Genomic DNA, 22,500 nt, shown 5'->3' with positions numbered 1-22,500 from the left:
AGGGCCACTCTCGCCCGCCACCCAAACTCACACAAATAGGAGTAGGGACTGTCTTAGGTCTTCAATAAACAGGTCCATGCCATGGTTCGAAAGATGTACCCCGTCGCCTCGGTAGAGGCTCCGGTCAGCTTCCGCAATGGTTTTGTGCTCCACAACAAAGCCCCTCAGCTCAAACATCAATTTCCTTACGTCTCTATTTAGCTTCTTCCTGACCTGAAACGCAGTCCTATGGCTGGCCATATGACGCCATGTCAACCTAGGAATAATGTTTGACCATCCCATTCTCACACCAGGCATCCAAGCTTTGAAGGTGCACAAGTCCGACTGGATCACTGCACTCAAATCCCATCCAGGAATTGAGCCAAGATCGTTTCCACCTAAGTGGATGATCAAAACGTGGGGTTTCTCCCAACGTTTCATGGCGTCTTGCAGTAATCCAGGCAGATCTGCCCAGCAAAGGCCTCTCCTTCCTAGCCACCCTAGATGACGAGAACCCCAGTTGCTGTCCTCCAGGTCGATTAGAAACTCGGATAGCTGCCCAGTGCACAAACAAGTGCCCCACAATCCAGGCACCAAGTGAACCACTGCTAGGCCCTGTAACAGAAACAAGTGTTAGGTTCATACCACAACAGTCAAAACATCACAACATCAACACACCGTAATTCTTAGCAGTGGGATAAAAGGGGTCTCACATATAATTGGTATTGCCTAGATTTCCACCTCCCCAATGCCATTATACAGTCTGCAGACCAACCTAAAGCCGCCGTCGTAGCAGCCCCAACCCTAAATGAGTGAGGAGCTATGGTATTGGGATTTAAACCCGCTTTTTCTGCAGCCCATCCCAAGACCCTGCGGAACTGGAATCTCGTAAGAGGGGTACCATCCTGGTGAATTAAAAACCTCTTTGAACCCACTGGACGCACACCTGATGCACAGGGAGCGACAGCCAAGCCCTCCTACATTCTTGATCCACTTTGGATCTAGGAATGAATAGCAATACCCCATTATCAGTGAAACTAACCTGTTCGGTCAGCACGCCTCCCACTTTCACCATCTTAGACTGCGGTACCAACTCCCCCATTCGCAGGGCACCATGAAACGCCATGACGAATGCCGCGGAAAACAGGAACAGACGTCAGGTAGAACCTGAAGCAAAAGGAGTAACCGATCAGCAGTTATGGGTTCCCGAATGTCAGGTCGCCGCACTTCCGACCTCCCCCAGCCCCGAAGAATTTGGCAAACCAAAAATGTCTTGGAGGAGTCCGTCAGCGTGAACAATTTACAGAAAAAGGATACCGCTGCTAACTGTGCAGTCACCGCTCCCTTTTTTACTTGCTTAGTTCTAACAACCAATCTTGCTCACCTGCCAGGAAGGAAATCCCTGAACATTGCAGAAGAATACCCATTCTTCCCAATACCTCACATCAGACTTCCAAGTGGAAGATGCCAGGGACGCCTTCAGTAATGGAATCAGAGACTGCCATCCAGTGCCACCTGCCTGTCAGGGTAACAGGAATCAGACGAGACGAGAAGTGCAAAAATAATCACACCTTTATTAATAGAAAAAAATTATAAAATGTCCACAAGTCAAATAACAAGCCAGGAGTCAAAACCAGAGCTAATAGTCAGACGAGCCGAGTCGGGAGCCAAAGCGAATAGTCAGACGAGCCGGAATCAGGAACAAGGAGAACAGCAGAGTCAGGAACAAGCCAGGGATCAGGAACCAGGAAGGACGTCAGACAGCCAGGTAATACACAGGAACTCTCACAAACAGGTCTCAGACAATGCAAAGGCAAAGCATACTGAACAGAGGCCCTTTAAATAATAAATGATGACATCACAATTCGGAGACTGCATCCTGTCTCACATGGATGATGCACAACAGTCTGGCCATAAAAGGAAGTGCAGGAAGTGAGCAGCATCCCCCACAATGCACCAAGTCAGGAAGAGAGGTGAGTAAAATGGCTGACAGCAGCACATGGCAAACAAAACAGGGAAAAACCCTGACAGTACCCTCCCCTCAACGACCCCTCCCCCGCGGGAGGACAAAAGGCTTATTGGGGAAACGGGCATGGAAGGCACGGAGGAGGGCGGGAGCATGAACATCAGTGGAGGGAACCCAAGAACGCTCCTCCGGACCGTAGCCCCTCCAGTGAACCAAATACTGTACACGGCCCCTGGACATACGAGAGTCAATAATGCTGCTGACCTCATACTCCTCATGGTTGTCAACAAAAGTAGGACGGGGACGAGGCAAAACAGTGGTAAACCGATTACAAACAAATGGTTTCAAGAGAGAGACATGAAAAACATTGGAGATGCGCATAGCAGGAGGAAGGTCAAGAACGTAGGCCACAGGATTAACCCGTCGGAGTATTCGAAAAGGACCAACATAACGGGGAGCCAATTTATTGGAAGGCACACGAAGGTTCAAGTTGCGGGAGGACAGCCAAACTCTTTCACCAACCTGGTAGGAAGGTGTGGGCAGACGACTACGATCAGCCTGGAACTTTTGGCGCTGCATAGAACGATGAAGGCAATCCTGAATCTGCACCCACGTGGAACGGAGTTGCCGGAGATGCTCCTCTAAAGCCGGAATACCCTGAGACATGAATGAATCGGGCAACAAGGATGGTTGAAACCCATAATTCGCCATGAACAGGGATAACTTGGAGGAAGCATTAATAGCACTATTACGAGCAAACTCTGCCCAAGGTAACAGTTCAGACCAATTATTGTGGTGATCTGAGACATAGCAACGGAGGAACTGTTCCAGAGCTTGATTAGACTGTTCCGCAGCCCCATTGGATTGAGGGTGATATGCTGAGGAGAAGGAAAGCTGGATCCCCATTTGAGCACAAAAGGAACGCCAAAATCTGGCTACCCCGGTCCGACACTATCTCCTTGGGTAACCCATGTAAACGGAAGACCTCCCGGGCAAAAATTGAAGCAAGCTCCTGAGCGGTAGGCAACTTCATCAAGGGAATGCAATGTGACATTTTAGAAAAACGGTCAACCACCATAAGGACAACAGTATTGCCATTGGAAACAGGGAGCTCGACAATGAAGTCCATGGAAAGATGTGTCCAAGGACGCTCACCATTAGCAATAGGTTGAAGAAGACCCACAGGAAGACGTCGAGGAGTCTTATTCTGTGCACAAACTGAGCAGGAGGCAAAATACGCAGCGACATCAGAACGAAGACCTGGCCACCAGAATTGTCGAGTGACAGACCAAATCATTTGGTTCTTGCCTGGGTGACCTGCGGCTTTAGGATAGTGGTAAGTGTGCAAAAGTTTAGTTCAAAGATTCTCAGGAACAAAACACTTACCACTAGGTTTCTCAGGCGGTGCATTGGTTTGTGCAGCCAGGATCACCTCCCCAAAGGGAGAAGTCAAATTAGTACGTATGGTAGCCAAAATATGGTCAGGAGGTATAACAGGAGTAGTAACAGACTCCTCCTTGGAGAGAGGCAAAAATTGTCGAGAGAGGGCATCAGCCCTAACATTCTTACTACCAGGCAAGTAGGAGGCCACATAATTAAATTGAGACAAAAATAGCGCCCATCTGGCCTGTCGGGGCGACAAATGTTTTGCTTCAGATAGATAAGTTAAATTCTTGTGGTCAGTAAGAATGAGCACTGGCACGCTAGTACCCTTGAGAAGATGCCTCCATTCCTTGAGTGCCAAAATTATGGCCAGTAATTCCCTGTCGCCAATTTCATAATTGCACTCCGCTGGAGACAATTTCTTAGAGAAGAAACCACACAGATGCAAGGAACCATCAGGCGTAGGACGTTGAGACAAGAGGGCACCTACTCCAGTCTCAGACGCATCGACCTCAAGAACGAAAGGCAGGACAGGGTTAGGATGAGCCAGAACTGGAGCGGCAGCAAAGGCAGTCTTAAGACTATCAAAGGCCTCAATGGCAGTTGGTGACCAATGGAGTGGATCATTCTCTTTAGGGGTCATGTCTGTGATAGGTTTGACCAAGGAAGAAAAGTTTTTAATAAACTTTCTATAGTAATTGGCGAACCCCAAAAAACGTTGAATAGACCAACTGGGCGAGGCCACTGCAGAAATGCAGATAACTTGTCAGGATCCATGGAGAACCCTGCAACGGAGATAACATAACCTAGGAAGGTTACTTGAGTCTGATGGAACTCACATTTCTCAAGTTTACAAAACAGGCCGTTCTCACGTAGTCTCTGAAGAACCCGTGTAACATCAGAACGATGAGCCTCAAGTGTGGGTGAGTGTATGAGGATGTCGTCTAAGTACACCACAACACACTGTTGCAACATATCTCGTAGGACATCATTAATAAATTCCTGAGAAACAGCAGGAGCATTACATAGGCCAAAGGGCATTACAAGATACTCATAATGCCCGCTCCTGGTGTTAAATGCTGTTTTCCATTCGTGACCCTCCTTAATCCTAACGAGATTGTACGCTCCTCTCAAATCAAGTTTAGAAAAGACCGTAGCTCCCTTGAGGCGATCAAAGAGTTCCATAATGAGCGGAATAGTGTAAGCATTCTTAATGGTAAGACGATTAAGACCCCTATAATCGATACATGATCTTAACTCGCCACCCTTTTTCTTCATAAAGATGAAGCCAGCCCTTGCAGGAGAGCAGGATTTGCGGATGATCCACCACGACAGAGCATCAGCAACATACTCCTCCATAGCACAATTCTCTGCAACAGACAGAGGGTACACCCGGCCCCGAGGAGGAATGGCTCTGGGTTGCAGGTCTATGGCACAATCGTAAGACCGGTGAGGAGGCAACGTACCGGCATGCACCTTGTCAAACACGTCTCGGAACTCTCAGTACTCCTCTGGCAATTGAGATACCAAAGAAGTGCACAAGACTTTAACTGGTTTCCGAAGACAAGTGGAAATACATTGCGGGGACCACAACAAAATTTCGGACCTGCGCCAGTCGAGACTGGGATTGTGCTTTTGGAGCCAGGGATAACCCAGAACAACTGGAAAATGCGGAGAGTTTATCACCTGGAACTGGAGGGTTTAAAAATGGAGAGCCCCAACAGCCATGGACAATGGCGCAGTTTCATGAATAACGAGTGCGGGCTGAAGGGGCCTGCCATCAATGGCCTCAATAGCAAGCGGAACGGACCGAGCAAAACAGGAATGGAGTGCTTTGATACAAAAGCACTGTCAATGAAATAGCTAGCAGCACCGGAGTCAACAAGAGCCTGAGTGACTATGGAGGAGTCCACCTAGGAAAGGACAACCGTGACCAAAGTTTTCTCCTTTAGTGGTTCCGGGGACAAGAATAAACCACCCAAGGTCTACCCCCGACAGGACCTTAGGGGTGAGCATTTCCCGGCCGTGTAGGACAAGACTTCAAAAGGTGGCCCTGTAACCCACATTAGAGGAGAGCCCCTCCCTCCTCCTAAAGGCCCTCTCCGCCGCGGAGAGACGCGTGAATCCCAACTGCATCGGCTCAGCAGTACCTGGTGACTCGGGACCAGGAGGCATGGGAGGAGAGGGAGGCATGGGTGGGAACGAACACGTAGGAGACAACGGAAAAGGAGGCTTCCGCAAGTGCTCCTTGAAAGAGGGCCTCTCTCTGAGTCTGATGTCAATTAGGATCAAAAAAGACACCAATGCCTCGAGATCCTCTGGTAAATCTCTGGCAGCAACTTCGTCTTTAATCGCATCAGAGAGCCCATGAAAGAAGGCGGCAACAAGGGCTTCATTGTTCCAACCTACCTCTGCGGCAAGCATACGGAACTCAATAGCATACTAAGCAACAGATCTTGTACCTTGCTGAATGGACATGAGTAGTTTAGCAGCAGAGGAGGAGCAAGCCGGAACATCAAATACCCTTCGAAAGGAGGCCACAAATTCAGGGTAATTTGAAATCACAGGTTTATTAGTCTCCCACAAGGGATTAGCCCAGGCAAGAGCTGTGTCAGAGAGTAACGAGATGAGAAATCCCACCTTAGCTCTGTCAGAGGAAAACGCTTGAGGTAACATCTCAAAGTAAATGCCCACCTGGTTCAAAAACCCTCTGCACTGAATAGGATCACCTCCATATCGCTGAGGTAGAGGTGCAGACATGCTCCTGGTAGGCAAAGGTGCAGCAGCGGAAACAGGAGCAGCCATAACATGCGGGACACTTTGGTCCAAATGTGCAGTGCGAGTAAGCAGGGTTTGCAGGGCTAGTGCAAATTGATCCAAGCGGTGATCCTGTACATCCATCCTGGAAATGATGGCAGGTAAAGGTGGATAATTAGCAGCATCAGGATTCATGGCCTTTGCGTAATGTCAGGGTGCCAGGAATCAGACTGAGACGAGAAGTGCAAAAATAATCAGACCTTTATTAATAGCAAAAAATTATAAAATGTCCACAAGTCAAATAACAAGCCAGTAGTCAAAACCAGAGCTAATATTCAGACGAGCTGAGTCAGGAGCCAAAGCGAATAGTCAGACGAGCCGGAATCAGGAACAAGGAAAACAGCAGAGTCAGGAACAAGCCAGGGATCAGGAACCAGGAAGGACGTCAGGCAGCCAGGTAATACACAGGAACTCTCACAAACAGGTCTCAGACAACTCAAAGGCAAAGCATACTGAACAGAGGCGCTTTAAATAATAAATGATGACATCACAATTCTGAGACTGCATCCTGTCTCACATGGATGATGCACAACAGTCTGGCCATAAAAGGAAGTGCAGGAAGTGAGCAGCATCCCCAACAATGCACCAAGTCAGGAAGAGAAGTGAGTAAAATGGCTGCCAGCAGCACATGGCAAACACAACAGGGAAAAACCCAGACACTGCCAAAGGAAAGGAGGACAGGGAACACCATGAGTTGCAGCGTTTTCCCATTGGAAACGAGAAAGCGCATCAGCTATAATATTAGCAACCCCATGGACATGCCTAGCCTGAAACTCAATGTTCCGCTTAAGGCACCCCAAGACCAGAATCCTAAGATATCTAACCACTGCTGGGGATGAAGATGAAAGTCCATTTATGGCAAAGACCACACTCATATTGTCTGTCCAAAAAACAATGGAACTGTTTTAAGTTCACCCCAGATCTCCAACGCCACCAGAATGGGGAAAAGCTCCAGGAGGCACATGTACCTGGTAAGCCCCTTAATGGTCCATTCGACCGGCCAAGGCTCAGCGCTCCACCTACCAACTAGGTAAGCCCCATAGCCGAAAGCCCCCGCAGCATCCTGAAAAAGGTGAATGGACTGCGCGGACGTCTGAGGTTTTCTCCAAATGCAAATCCCATTGAAATCCCTAAGGAACTGATCTAAAACCTGGAGATCATCCTTTATGTCTTTGGTAACCTTTATTCTTGCCTTAGGGGAGGTGACCCCAGGCAACAGGCGCTCCATCCTTTTTAGAAAAATTCTTCCCATAGGAATGACTCGACCTGCAAAGTTGAGCAGACCCAACAGGGATTGCAGCTCTTTTAACGTGCAAAAACCCGCCGAAGCAAGTCTTCTCACTTCCTCCAGCATCTTCCGGACTTTATCCGCCAGAAGTCTGCATTCCTCGGCTAAAGAGTCAATTTCTATCCCTAAGAATGTAAGACTTGTACAAGGGCCCTCCGTTTTGTCATTAATAGTCTCATGGTGTGCAGAAGTAACTCACATTCCCTGAAACCCTGTCTGTCCACCAATAGAAAATCATCCAGATATTGAGCAAATCTATCTTCCCCCGTCACCTCGGCAACAGCCCAATGCAAGCCGGGCCCAAAGCTGCATCTCCACACATCCGAAGTCAAGAAGAGGGTTACCTACCATCTTCTTGTGTAATTCCTCTTCATAATCCCGCCAGGCTCCATCACAATAATTTTACGCAATGATTTCCATATTCTCCATATATTTCAATATGGATAAACACTGATTTGGCCACTTTTCTAAAAAACAAGAAGCATAAATCCTGAAACAACGTCGCCACTCATAGAACGTGTCAGGGCACTGGTATTTCTTTGGCCCGGTCCCATCTTCGGCTCTCTCCTTCTGCCTTAAGGCTTCCACAGAGAGCTCAAAGATGTTTACATACTTCCCCTCCTGAATGCGACAAACCGTCTTAGTTTTAAGATGTTCGTGCAAATCATAAGATGACCAAGATCGTGTATCGCCGTGGAGTGCCACCTTACGGTTGGCAGGTCCACGTACCTCACTGACTCTGGATCTGGTTTGGGATGCCCTATCAGACTTCTCAGAGGTAACAGATTCTAAAGATCTTTGCAACCCTTTCCTAGCAGACTTTCTTTCCTCTGTCAACAAGCTGAGCATTTTGTACATTCGCTTATGACCCTTAGCATTTAAACCCAAATCTTTGTCATTCTCTGACCTAGAATCATCCAAGGATGACATGAAACCCCTGAACCCCACCTAAACTGAGGACTCACCGGTTTGCAACCCCGTCCTAGGCGGTATCGCCACCACGCCCGAAGTCGATGGGCGATCATCTTCCGACACCATGGAATCCGCCCGCTGTCTGTTCCTCTCTCCATGCCACTTCCGGAATCACCAGTAGTCGCCATGTCGCTATCCTGAAAAACAAAATGCAAGATAGGAGTTCAGCTCTCCCCTTCCCCCTGCTCGCACACTGCTTTTCCCCCCTCTCAGGCACTCTGGGACCTTATAGGTGCTTACCACACCCCTCTCCAACATGCACACTCTGCTCTTACTCAGAAAAATCTTCAATATCCTCGCTAAATTGTACTGTCTTAGGGGCCTGGGAAGGGGCCTTCTTGCGACTTCTAGTTGGTGCTAATTCCATATCTAAACTATGAAATTTTGCCTAGCAGACGACCTAGTAACTACCTTCCTAGCAGCGGGCGGCACCACGGTCGCGCACTGCGGACTACTATGGATATCAGCACAGTCTATCCCATCCATGCTGCCATCATCCGTGGCAATCACCACCCCCGTGGAACCAGAATCCACATTATCACCACTCATTCTAGACATACTGTGCTTATTAGGTGTCGCAGCACCTTTATTTTTGCCTGCTGAGGCCTTAGCCCCTGACCGCATGTTAGCGGTTTTATTAGCCCCCTTATCCTGATCATCTGAACTGACTTCCGCTTCATATGGCCTGTTATAACTCACAAATTGCCCCCTTGCTGCTCTGTTGCCCCTTTTCTCAATCGCCTTAAGCCCCCGAGCACCCTGAGCACTTGCAGCCATCCTAACCCCTGGAACCAAAGTTGATGCGCTCCTCTTCACGGCCGGGAGTCGAATGGAGGAACCTGAAGTGGCATCACCAGAAGTGACGTCACCGGAAGTATCAACGCTGGAGGACCCAAGACTGGAAGTCGACACGGAGAAGGCCGAATCGACCAGAGGAGCCTGCGCAACACCGATCACCAGACTATGGACCACGTGGGACCCACCCGGAGACCCAGACATCGCCGACGCCAGCATTTGGAAGAGGGACACAACCGCTGCAATGTATTCTTGGGACAAGGCCACGGAAGGCTCAGGTAAGGCCAAGGCGCTCCCACTATACCCACCAACTATATGAGGGACATTAACGGGCCACGAGGGGCCCGAATTGACCAGGGGTCAGCCAATAGGATTTTTTCTACCTTAATTCTATCTATCAGCCAATCAGAATTCAAGGGACGACAGCTTGGATGACGTCATTTAAAGGAACCTTCATTCTTCAGTTGGACTTCGTTGGAAGAGGATGCTCCGCGTCGGATGTCTTGAAGATGGACCCGCTCCGCGCCGGATGGATGAAGATAGAAGATGCCGCCTGGATGAAGACTTCTGCCCGTCTGGAGGACCTCTTCTGGCCGGCTTAGATGAAGACTTCTGCCCGTCTGGAGGAGCACTTCGCCCGGCTTTGTTGAGGACTTCGGCCTGGCTGGGTGAAGACTTCTCAAGGTAGGGTGATCTTCAAGGGGTTAGTGTTAGGTTTTATTAAGGGGGGATTGGGTGGGTTTTAGAGTAGGGTTGGGTGTGTGGGTGGTGGGTTTTAATGTTGGGGGGGGTATTGTATTTTTTATTACAGGTAAAAGAGCTGATTAATTTGGGGCAATGCCCCACAAAAGGCCCTTTTAAGGGCTATTTGTAATTTTAGTAATTTAGTATAGGGTAGGGCTTTTTATTATTTTGGGTTTTTTTTTTAATTTATTAGGGGGATTAGATTAGGTGTAATTAGTTTAAAAAAATTGTAATTATTTTATTATTTTCTGTAATTTAGTGTTTTTTTCGTACTTTAGATCATTTTTTTCAATTGTATTTAATTGTATTTAGTTTAGGTAATTAATTTAATTATAGTGTAGTGTTAGGTGTAATTGAAACTTAGGTTAGGATTTATTTTACAGGTAAATTTGAATTTATTTTAACTAGGTAGCTATTAAATAGTTAATAACTATTTAATAACTATTCTACCTAGTTAAAATAAATACAAAGTAGCCTGTAAAGTAAAAAAAACCCGTAAGATAGCTACAATGTAACTATTAGTTATATTGTAGCTAGTTTAGGGGTTTATTTTATAGGTAAGTATTTAGTTTTAAATAGGGAATAATTTAGTGAATGATAGGAATTTTATTTAGATTTATTTAAATTATATTTAAGTTAGGGGAGTGTTAGGGTTAGACTTAGGTTTAGGGGTTAATACATTTAATATAGTGGCTGCGACATTGGGGGCGGCAGATTAGGGGTTAATAAATGTAATATTAGGGGTGTTTAGACTCGGGGTTCATGTTAGGTGTAGACATAACTTTTTTTTCCCCATAGGAATCAATGGGGCTGTGTTAGGAGCTTTACTCTGCTTTTTTGCAGGTGTTAAGTTTTTTTTCAGCCGGCTCTCCCCCATTGATTCCTATGGGGAAATCGTGCACGAGCACGTTTTACCTGCTTACTGCTAACGTAAGCAGCACTGGTATTGAGGTGAGATGTGGAGCAAAATTTTGCTCTACGCTCACTTTTTTTGCGGCTGACGCCGGGTTTCTGAAGACCCATGATACCAGCGTTACTGTAAGTGAGCGGTGAGAGAAAACTGCTCGTTAGCAATGCACAGCCTTACAGACAAAACTCGTAATCTAGGCGAAAGCATTTTAGGAACACTAGTTGTTACGGTACCAACAGGATACCAAGGGTTAATACCAGGGAACAATGTCCTGCATACAGAATCAGCACTTCACAACCTCGATCAGTTTTCCCTGCAAACATGAGACCAAGCTCCACATTTCAGGTTTAAAAAAGAATATCATTATTAAAGGCTGAATGCCTAGTATTTATACAGGTTTTGACCCCAGATGGGGGGGTTGAATATAACCCTGGCTTCAGGTTACAGAGGGCATTGGTTAAACAGTAAAGCAAACATATGAACAATGCATCAAACCTTTAAGAATTGTCTATTCACAGGTAAAACAGATTAACATATTAAGTACTCAGACAATCTGATGTTGGGCAGTCTAGTTAACATAATCACACAAAACCCAATCAGTTTACCTAGACAGACTCCTGAGACACAATCAGATCTTAAACATACATAGAATACATCTTATTCCAGAATATAGGAACAGTTCTTATTAGCTATAAAGTCTTTTATGCCCACTTGGCTTATAGAGTCACAATTGCTCCCACAAGGGGCACTCACACCCTGTACCCATCCTGTATTTATGGATACAGGGTGACATAGACATAAGACAGAGTTATGAAAGTACATGGGGTGTCCAGCATATAAAATTCCATAATTTCCATGCAGTCTCTGGGTATCCTTAAGCCCATGTACCTCCAGCCCAAAGAATGTTCCATAACAGGCCCTCCAATGTACAGTGGCGAGATTGGTTTTGTCACATCTCTCCCCTTTTCCAAACAGACTAACAGGGTATCTGACCTCCTGCCGGTCAGTGCCCTGGTTAGTCCAGCAACCCACCCATAAAACACAATTAGTAGTACAGCCCACCCACAATAAATGGTTACTACACCTGAGTACGGGGAAAACTTGTCCATGTCCAGGTGCCTCACCACAGCTGTGTGGGGGACTGGTACGCTGAATTGGTGGGTTGCGAGGTGGGCAGAGACCAGCTGTACTCTGCCTGGTTGCCAGCACTACCATGGAAGTAGCCTGGTGGGAGCCTGGTTGCTGGAGGGGGAGACCGACTGTCTCCCCTTTGGATACATAGCTGTGCTGCTGGAGGGGGAGACCAATCGTCTCCCCTTTGGCTAAACAGCCGTGTTGCTGGGGGACAGGACCAACTGTCCCTACCCCTTGTAACGCAGCCTGCCGCTGGGGGAAAGGAGTCTGGGCTCCCAATTCCCTGTATATTCCTCTGCTGCTGGGGGGACAGGACCATCAAACTCCTCTCCCTCTGGTTTGTCATGCTCGGCTGTCCAGGGTATATACTGTGCCATATACCACCAGAGCGCCTGGTAGGCATGTCAGTTTGCTGGGACAATCCATCTGTATTCCCGTTATGAGAGAGAATTCCTGCCCGTATAAATAAGGGTTCAAATTCCTCAGTGCCCAGACCAGGGCCAAACAGTCCTTCAAAATCCCATCAGCTTCTTTACGAGTTTTCTGTACCTGCTCTTTATAGGTATCCACAATCCCTTCATACTGACATAGGGTGCCCTTGAGTTGCTGCACCTCACTATGAGCCAGCGTCAGCTTCTCCTCAAGTGTCATTAAGTTTGTCTTTAAGGTTTCATGTTCTACTCTCAAGCTGGTGTTTTCTGCAGTCTGTCGGTGCAGCTTGTCTAGCAGAGATTCACGTTCTAAACGTGCTTTTTCCTCTGCGCTCCTCTTCTCCTTCATCAGCGCATTGTAACGGGACCTCCACATATCAATAGCGGATAGAGATTTACTGAGCTCAGCGTCCTGGGGCTTAGCAGCAGGTGGGTCAGTCTCTGCTGCACGGATCTGGGCACGGGTAGTCACAGAGTTAACATCAGCGGGACCCATAGAGCGTAGGCAGAAACAAGGGGGGCCAAGTCATTTCCAAGAAGAACATCAGCAGGTAAGTCCTTCTTGACCCCCACATTCACAGGTCTAGCGCCCACATCCCCAATCCAAATGTACCCCTGGCAACAGGTAGGCTGAACACATCGCCCCCTGCTACCCTCACAGCCACAGTGTCTCCAGTGTACTGTTTCTCAGACACCAAGTTCTTTTGAAGCAAGGTCATGGTAGCACCAGTATCCCGTAGACCACTGACCTTCTTCCCATTCACTTTAACCAGTTCCCGGTTATTCCGGTGGGCAGCTTGCACAAGGTCTGCCTCATGTAGGATGCTCCAGCATTCTTGCGCCTCTACGTAGCGGGCCGCAGGCTGAGGATGACGTGGGATTCCGCCGGCGGGTCTTCTCCAGGACTGCGCTTGGTTTGCTGCGTTTAGGGGACACTCTGGTCTTTTGTGCCCTAGTTGCTTACATCTAAAGCACCGAATAGGTTGTGAGTAGCACCGCAAATTGAACAGGGCTCTCTGAGGGTAGTTCGTGGCCGGAGGCCGTGTGGTATAGCGGTGCGCCGGGGTTTGGTAACTGGCAGCTGCTGGGGTGACTGGGGGTCTGTACTCCACTCTAGCAGGGGGCTTAGTGGTAGCAGTGTCCAGTTTGCGGGCATCCGTATACTCATCTGCCAAGCGAGCCGCTTCCTGCAGGGTGGAGGGTTTACGGTCCCAAACCCACTCTCGAACTCCTGCGGGTAACTTGTCGAAGCAATGTTCCAACAGGAATAGCTGCAGCACCTCTTCCCCAGATATGGCTTGGCACCCCGCTATCCAGTGAGCTGCTGTGCGGTGCACCTTACATGCCCACTCAAGGTAGGAATCTCCAGCTAATTTAACAGTGTCTCTGAACCGCCTCCGGTATGCCTCCGGTGTAACCGCATACCTGGAGAGCAGAGCCTCTTTTACAGTATTATAATCCCTGACTTCCTCATCTGGAATGGCCCGAAAAGCCTCTCTGGCCCGGCCAGATAATTTTCCAGATAATATCGTGACCCAGTCCTCTGCGGGTACCTTTGTGTAGTGCACATTGCCTCTCAAAATCCGCAAGGTACCCATCAATCTCTCCTTCTGTTTCCAGGAAGTTTTTAAAAGCTGCAAAATTTACTTTTCTCTTTTCCATCTTAGTCAGTATTGTAATAATCCCCCTCTTCCTGAGGTTACTGGCTTGTGTAGTTGCTCTTCTGGCGATAAGGTTCATTCCGTCGCTTGCCACCAATTGTTACGGTACCAACAGGGATACCAAGGGTTAATACCAGGGAACAATGTCCTGCATACAGAATCAGCACTTCACAACCTCGATCAGTTTCCCTGCAAACATGAGACCAAGCTCCACATTTCAGGTTTAAAAAAGAATATCTTTATTAAAGGCTGAATGCCTAGTATTTATACAGGTTTTGACCCCAGATGGGGGGGTTGAATATAACCCTGGCTTCAGGTTACAGAGGGCATTGGTTAAACAGTAAAGCAAAACATATGAACAATGCATCAAACCTTTAAGAATTGTCTATTCACAGGTAAAACAGATTAACATATTAAGTACTCAGACAATCTGATGTTGGGGCAGTCTAGTTAACATAATCACACAAAACCCAATCAGTTTACCTAGACAGACTCCTGAGACACAATCAGATCTTAAACATACATAGAATACATCTTATTCCAGAATATAGGAACAGTTCTTATTAGCTATAAAGTCTTTTATGCCCACTTGGCTTATAGAGTCACAATTGCTCCCACAAGGGGCACTCACACCCTGTACCCATCCTGTATTTATGGATACAGGGTGACATAGACATAAGACGAGTTATGAAAGTACATGGGTGTCCAGCATATAAAATTCCATATTTCTATGCAGTCTCTGGGTATCCTTAAGCCCATGTACCTCCAGCCCAAAGAATGGTCCATAACAGGCCCTCCAATGTACAGTGGCGAGATTGGTTTTCTCACACTAGTCTATGATGCAATATAGACAAAAGCTGAGCAATGGCCGAACATCATCTTTCCCTGATTTGTTTGCTGTATTTCTCTGAGGATCTATAGTACATTATATATATTTCTCTGAGGATCTATAGTACATTATATGTATTTCTCTGAGGATCTATAGTACATTATATTTATTTCTCTGAGGATCTATAGTACATTATATGTATTTCTCTGAGGATCTATAGTACATTATATGTATTTCTCTGAGGATCTATAATACATTATATGTATTTCTCTGAGAATCTATAGTACATTATATGTATTTCTCTGAGAATCTATAGTACATTATATGTATTTCTCTGAGGATCTATAGTACATTATATGTATTTCTCTGAGGATCTATAGTACATTATATTATTTCTCTGAGGATCTATAGTACATTATATGTATTTCTCTGAGGATCTATAGTACATTATATGTATTTCTCTGAGGATCTATAGTACATTATATGTATTTCTCTGAGGATCTATAGTACATTATATGTATTTCTCTGAGGATCTATAGTACATTATATGTATTTCTCTGAGGATCTATAGTACATTATATGTATTTCTCTGAGGATCTATAGTACATTATATGTATTTCTCTGAGGATCTATAGTACATTATATGTATTTCTCTGAGGATCTATAGTACATTATATGTATTTCTCTGAGGATCTATAGTACATTATATGTATTTCTCTGAGGATCTATAGTACATTATATGTATTTCTCTGAGATCTATAGTACATTATATGTATTTCTCTGAGGATCTATAGTACATTATATGTATTTCTCTGAGGATCTATAGTACATTATATGTATTTCTCTGAGGATCTATAGTACATTATATGTATTTCTCTGAGGATCTATAGTACATTATATGTATTTCTCTGAGGATCTATAGTACATTATATGTATTTCTCTGAGGATCTATAGTACATTATATGTATTTCTCTGAGGATCTATAGTACATTATATGTATTTCTCTGAGGATCTATAGTACATTATATGTATTTCTCTGAGGATCTATAGTACATTATATGTATTTCTCTGAGGATCTATAGTACATTATATGTATTTCTCTGAGGATCTATAGTACATTATATGTATTTCTCTGAGGATCTATAGTACATTATATGTATTTCTCTGAGGATCTATAGTACATTATATGTATTTCTCTGAGGATCTATAGTACATTATATGTATTTCTCTGAGGATCTATATTACATTATATGTATTTCTCTGAGGATCTATAGTACATTATATGTATTTCTCTGAGGATCTATAGTACATTATATGTATTTCTCTGAGGATCTATAGTACATTATATGTATTTCTCTGAGGATCTATAGTACATTATATGTATTTCTCTGAGGATCTATAGTACATTATATTTATTTCTCTGAGGATCTATAGTACATTATATGTATTTCTCTGAGGATCTATAGTACATTATATGTATTTCTCTGAGGATCTATAGTACATTATATGTATTTCTCTGAGGATCTATAGTACATTATATGTATTTCTCTGAGGATCTATAGTACATTATATGTATTTCTCTGAGGATCTATAGTACATTATATGTATTCTCTGAGGATCTATAGTACATTATATGTATTTCTCTGAGGATCTATAGTACATTATATGTATTTCTCTGAGGATCTATAGTACATTATATGTATTTCTCTGAGGATCTATAGTACATTATATGTATTTCTCTGAGGATCTATAGTACATTATATGTATTTCTCTGAGGATCTATAGTACATTATATGTATTTTTCTGAGGATCTATAGTACATTATATGTATTTCTCTGAGGATCTATAGTACATTATATGTATTTCTCTGAGGATCTATAGTACATTATATGTATTTCTCTGAGGATCTATAGTACATTATATGTATTTCTCTGAGGATCTATAGTACATTATATGTATTTCTCTGAGGATCTATAGTACATTATATGTATTTCTCTGAGGATCTATAGTACATTATATGTATTTCTCTGAGGATCTATAGTACATTATATGTATTTCTCTGAGGATCTATAGTACATTATATGTATTTCTCTGAGGATCTATAGTACATTATATGTATTTCTCTGAGGATCTATAGTACATTATATGTATTTCTCTGAGGATCTATAGTACATTATATGTATTTCTCTGAGGATCTATAGTACATTATATGTATTTCTCTGAGGATCTTTAGTACATTATATGTATTTCTCTGAGGATCTATAGTACATTATATGTATTTCTCTGAGGATCTATAGTACATTATATGTATTTCTCTGAGGATCTATAGTACATTATATGTATTTCTCTGAGGATCTATAGTACATTATATGTATTTCTCTGAGGATCTATAGTACATTATATGTATTTCTCTGAGGATCTATAGTACATTATATGTATTTCTCTGAGGATCTATAGTACATTATATGTATTTCTCTGAGGATCTATAGTACATTATATGTATTTCTCTGAGGATCTATAGTACATTATATGTTATTTCTCTGAGGATCTATAGTACATTATATGTATTTCTCTGAGGATCTATAGTACATTATATGTATTTCTCTGAGGATCTATAGTACATTATATGTATTTCTCTGAGGATCTATAGTACATTATATGTATTTCTCTGAGGATCTATAGTACATTATATGTATTTCTCTGAGGATCTATAGTACATTATATGTATTTCTCTGAGGATCTATAGTACATTATATGTATTTCTCTGAGGATCTATAGTACATTATATGTATTTCTCTGAGGATCTATAGTACATTATATGTATTTCTCTGAGGATCTATAGTACATTATATGTATTTCTCTGAGGATCTATAGTACATTATATGTATTTCTCTGAGGATCTATAGTACATTATATGTATTTCTCTGAGGATCTATAGTACATTATATTTATTTCTCTGAGGATCTATAGTACATTATATGTATTTCTCTGAGGATCTATAGTACATTATATGTATTTCTCTGAGGATCTATAGTACATTATATGTATTTCTCTGAGGATCTATAGTACATTATATGTATTTCTCTGAGGATCTATAGTACATTATATGTATTTCTCTGAGGATCTATAGTACATTATATGTATTTTTTCTGAGGATCTATAGTACATTATATGTATTTCTCTGAGGATCTATAGTACATTATATGTATTTCTCTGAGGATTATATGTATTTCTCTGAGGATCTATAGTACATTATATGTATTTCTCTGAGGATCTATAGTACATTATATGTATTTCTCTGAGGATCTATAGTACATTATATGTATTTCTCTGAGGATCTATAGTACATTATATGTATTTCTCTGAGGATCTATAGTACATTATATGTATTTCTCTGAGGATCTATAGTACATTATATGTATTTCTCTGAGGATCTATAGTACATTATATGTATTTCTCTGAGGATCTATAGTACATTATATGTATTTCTCTGAGGATCTATAGTACATTATATGTATTTCTCTGAGGATCTATAGTACATTATATGTATTTCTCTGAGGATCTATAGTACATTATATGTATTTCTCTGAGGATCTATAGTACATTATATGTATTTCTCTGAGGATCTATAGTACATTATATGTATTTCTCTGAGGATCTATAGTACATTATATGTATTTCTCTGAGGATCTATAGTACATTATATGTATTTCTCTGAGGATCTATAGTACATTATATGTATTTCTCTGAGGATCTATAGTACATTATATGTATTTCTCTGAGGATCTATAGTACATTATATGTATTTCTCTGAGGATCTATAGTACATTATATGTATTTCTCTGAGGATCTATAGTACATTATATGTATTTCTCTGAGGATCTATAGTACATTATATGTATTTCTCTGAGGATCTATAGTACATTATATGTATTTCTCTGAGGATCTATAGTACATTATATGTATTTCTCTGAGGATCTATAGTACATTATATGTATTTCTCTGAGGATCTATAGTACATTATATGTATTTCTCTGAGGATCTATAGTACATTATATGTATTTCTCTGAGGATCTATAGTACATTATATGTATTTCTCTGAGGATCTATAGTACATTATATGTATTTCTCTGAGGATCTATAGTACATTATATGTATTTCTCTGAGGATCTATAGTACATTATATGTATTTCTCTGAGGATCTTTAGTACATTATATGTATTTCTCTGAGGATCTATAGTACATTATATGTATTTCTCTGAGGATTTATAGTACATTATATGTATTTCTCTGAGGATCTATAGTACATTATATGTATTTCTCTGAGGATCTATAGTACATTATATGTATTTCTCTGAGGATCTATAGTACATTATATGTATTTCTCTGAGGATCTATAGTACATTATATGTATTTCTCTGAGGATCTATAGTACATTATATGTATTTCTCTGAGGATCTATAGTACATTATATGTATTTCTCTGAGGATCTATAGTACATTATATGTATTTCTCTGAGGATCTTTAGTACATTATATGTATTTCTCTGAGGATCTATAGTACATTATATGTATTTTTTCTGAGGATCTATAGTACATTATATGTATTTCTCTGAGGATCTATAGTACATTATATGTATTTCTCTGAGGATCTATAGTACATTATATGTATTTCTCTGAGGATCTATAGTACATTATATGTATTTCTCTGAGGATCTATAGTACATTATATGTATTTCTCTGAGGATCTATAGTACATTATATGTATTTCTCTGAGGATCTATAGTACATTATATGTATTTCTCTGAGGATCTATAGTACATTATATGTATTTCTCTGAGGATCTATAGTACATTATATGTATTTCTCTGAGGATCTATAGTACATTATATGTATTTCTCTGAGGATCTATAGTACATTATATGTATTTCTCTGAGGATCTATAGTACATTATATGTATTTCTCTGAGGATCTATAGTACATTATATGTATTTCTCTGAGGATCTATAGTACATTATATGTATTTCTCTGAGGATCTATAGTACATTATATGTATTTCTCTGAGGATCTATAGTACATTATATGTATTTCTCTGAGGATCTATAGTACATTATATGTATTTCTCTGAGGATCTATAGTACATTATATGTATTTCTCTGAGGATCTATAGTACATTATATGTATTTCTCTGAGGATCTATAGTACATTATATGTATTTCTCTGAGGATCTATAGTACATTATATGTATTTCTCTGAGGATCTATAGTACATTATATGTATTTCTCTGAGGATCTATAGTACATTATATGTATTTCTCTGAGGATCTATAGTACATTATATGTATTTCTCTGAGGATCTATAGTACATTATATGTATTTCTCTGAGGATCTATAGTACATTATATGTATTTCTCTGAGGATCTATAGTACATTATATGTATTTCTCTGAGGATCTATAGTACATTATATGTATTTCTCTGAGGATCTATAGTACATTATATGTATTTCTCTGAGGATCTATAGTACATTATATGTATTTCTCTGAGGATCTTTAGTACATTATATGTATTTCTCTGAGGATCTATAGTACATTATATGTATTTCTCTGAGGATCTATAGTACATTATATGTATTTCTCTGAGGATCTATAGTACATTATATGTATTTCTCTGAGGATCTATAGTACATTATATGTATTTCTCTGAGGATCTATAGTACATTATATGTATTTCTCTGAGGATTTATAGTACATTATATGTATTTCTCTGAGGATCTATAGTACATTATATGTATTTCTCTGAGGATCTATAGTACATTATATGTATTTCTCTGAGGATCTATAGTACATTATATGTATTTCTCTGAGGATCTATAGTACATTATATGTATTTCTCTGAGGATCTATAGTACATTATATGTATTTCTCTGAGGATCTATAGTACATTATATGTATTTCTCTGAGGATCTATAGTACATTATATGTATTTCTCTGAGGATCTATAGTACATTATATGTATTTCTCTGAGGATCTATAGTACATTATATGTATTTCTCTGAGGATCTATAGTACATTATATGTATTTCTCTGAGGATCTATAGTACATTATATGTATTTCTCTGAGGATCTATAGTACATTATATGTATTTCTCTGAGGATCTATAGTACATTATATGTATTTCTCTGAGGATCTATAGTACATTATATGTATTTCTCTGAGGATCTATAGTACATTATATGTATTTCTCTGAGGATCTATAGTACATTATATGTATTTCTCTGAGGATCTATAGTACATTATATGTATTTCTCTGAGGATCTATAGTACATTATATGTATTTCTCTGAGGATCTATAGTACATTATATGTATTTCTCTGAGGATCTATAGTACATTATATGTATTTCTCTGAGGATCATAGTACATTATATGATATTTCTCTGAGGATCTATAGTACATTATATGTATTTCTCTGAGATCTATAGTACATTATATGTATTTCTCTGAGGATCTTTAGTACATTATATGTATTTCTCTGAGGATCTTTAGTAACAGTTATATGTATTTCTCTGAGGATCTATAGTACATTATATGTATTTCTCTGAGGATCTATAGGTACATTATATGTTATTTCTCTGAGGATCTATAGAGTACATTATATGTATTTCTCTGAGGATCTTTAGTAACATGATTTGATATTCTCTGAGGATCCCCATTTTATAGTACATTATATGTATTTCTCTGAGGATCTATAGTACTATTATATATATTTCTCTGAGGATCTTTATGTACAGTATATAGTAGTTCGCTGAGGATCGTTAGTACAATTATAGGTATTTCTCGTGAGGATCTATAGTACATTATATGTATTTCGCTGAGGATCTATAGTCATTATATAGTATTGTCTCTGAGGATCTTAGTACATTATATGTATTTCTCTGAGGATCTATAGTACATTATATGTATTTCTCTGAGGATCTATAGTACATTATATGTATTTCTCTGAGGATCTATATGTATTTCTCTGAGGATCTATAGTACATATAATGTATTTCTCTGAGGATCTAGTAGTACATGATATGTATTTCTCTGAGGATCTATAGTACATTATATTTATTTCTCTGAGGATCTATAGTACATTATATGTATTTCTCTGAGGATCTATAGTACATTATATGTATTTCTCTGAGGATCTATAGTACATTATATGTATTTCTCTGAGGATTATATGTATTTCTCTGAGGATCTATAGTACATTATATTATTCTCTGAGGATCTATAGTACATATATGTAATTCTCTGAGGATCTATAGTACATTATGTATTTCTCTGAGGATCTATAGTACATTATATGTATTTCTCTGAGGATCTATAGTACATTATATGTATTTCTCTGAGGATCTATAATACATTATATTTATTTCTCTGAGGATCTATAGTACATTATATGTATTTCTCTGAGGATCTATAGTACATTATATGTATATCTCTGAGGATCTATAGTACATTATATGTATTTCTCTGAGGATCTATAGTACATTATATGTATTTCTCTGAGGATCTATAGTACATTATATGTATTTTTTCTGAGGATCT

At 41.0% G+C, this 22,500-nt stretch overlaps 1 protein-coding gene across 1 annotated transcript in view; it reads right to left on the bottom strand.

Annotated features, from left to right (window-relative positions):
* Nucleotides 1-22,500, bottom strand: part of LOC128661226 (uncharacterized) — a 42,407-nt gene that overhangs the window by 341 nt on the left and 19,566 nt on the right. Inside the window, exons 4-5 of the mRNA XM_053715502.1 lie at nucleotides 8,399-8,542; nucleotides 1-594 (exon numbers count right to left, since the gene is read on the bottom strand). The exon at nucleotides 1-594 is cut by the window's left edge and continues 341 nt beyond it. Of these exons, the coding sequence (XP_053571477.1) occupies nucleotides 28-594; nucleotides 8,399-8,542 (711 nt within the window). The 3' untranslated portion in view covers nucleotides 1-27. The remainder of the gene's footprint in view (nucleotides 595-8,398; nucleotides 8,543-22,500) is intronic.

The sequence above is a fragment of the Bombina bombina genome, chromosome 5, assembly GCF_027579735.1.
Source record: "Bombina bombina isolate aBomBom1 chromosome 5, aBomBom1.pri, whole genome shotgun sequence".
Lineage (NCBI taxonomy): Eukaryota > Metazoa > Chordata > Amphibia > Anura > Bombinatoridae > Bombina > Bombina bombina.
Note: the sequence above shows the minus strand (reverse complement) of the source record. Positions and strands in the feature narration are given on the sequence as shown.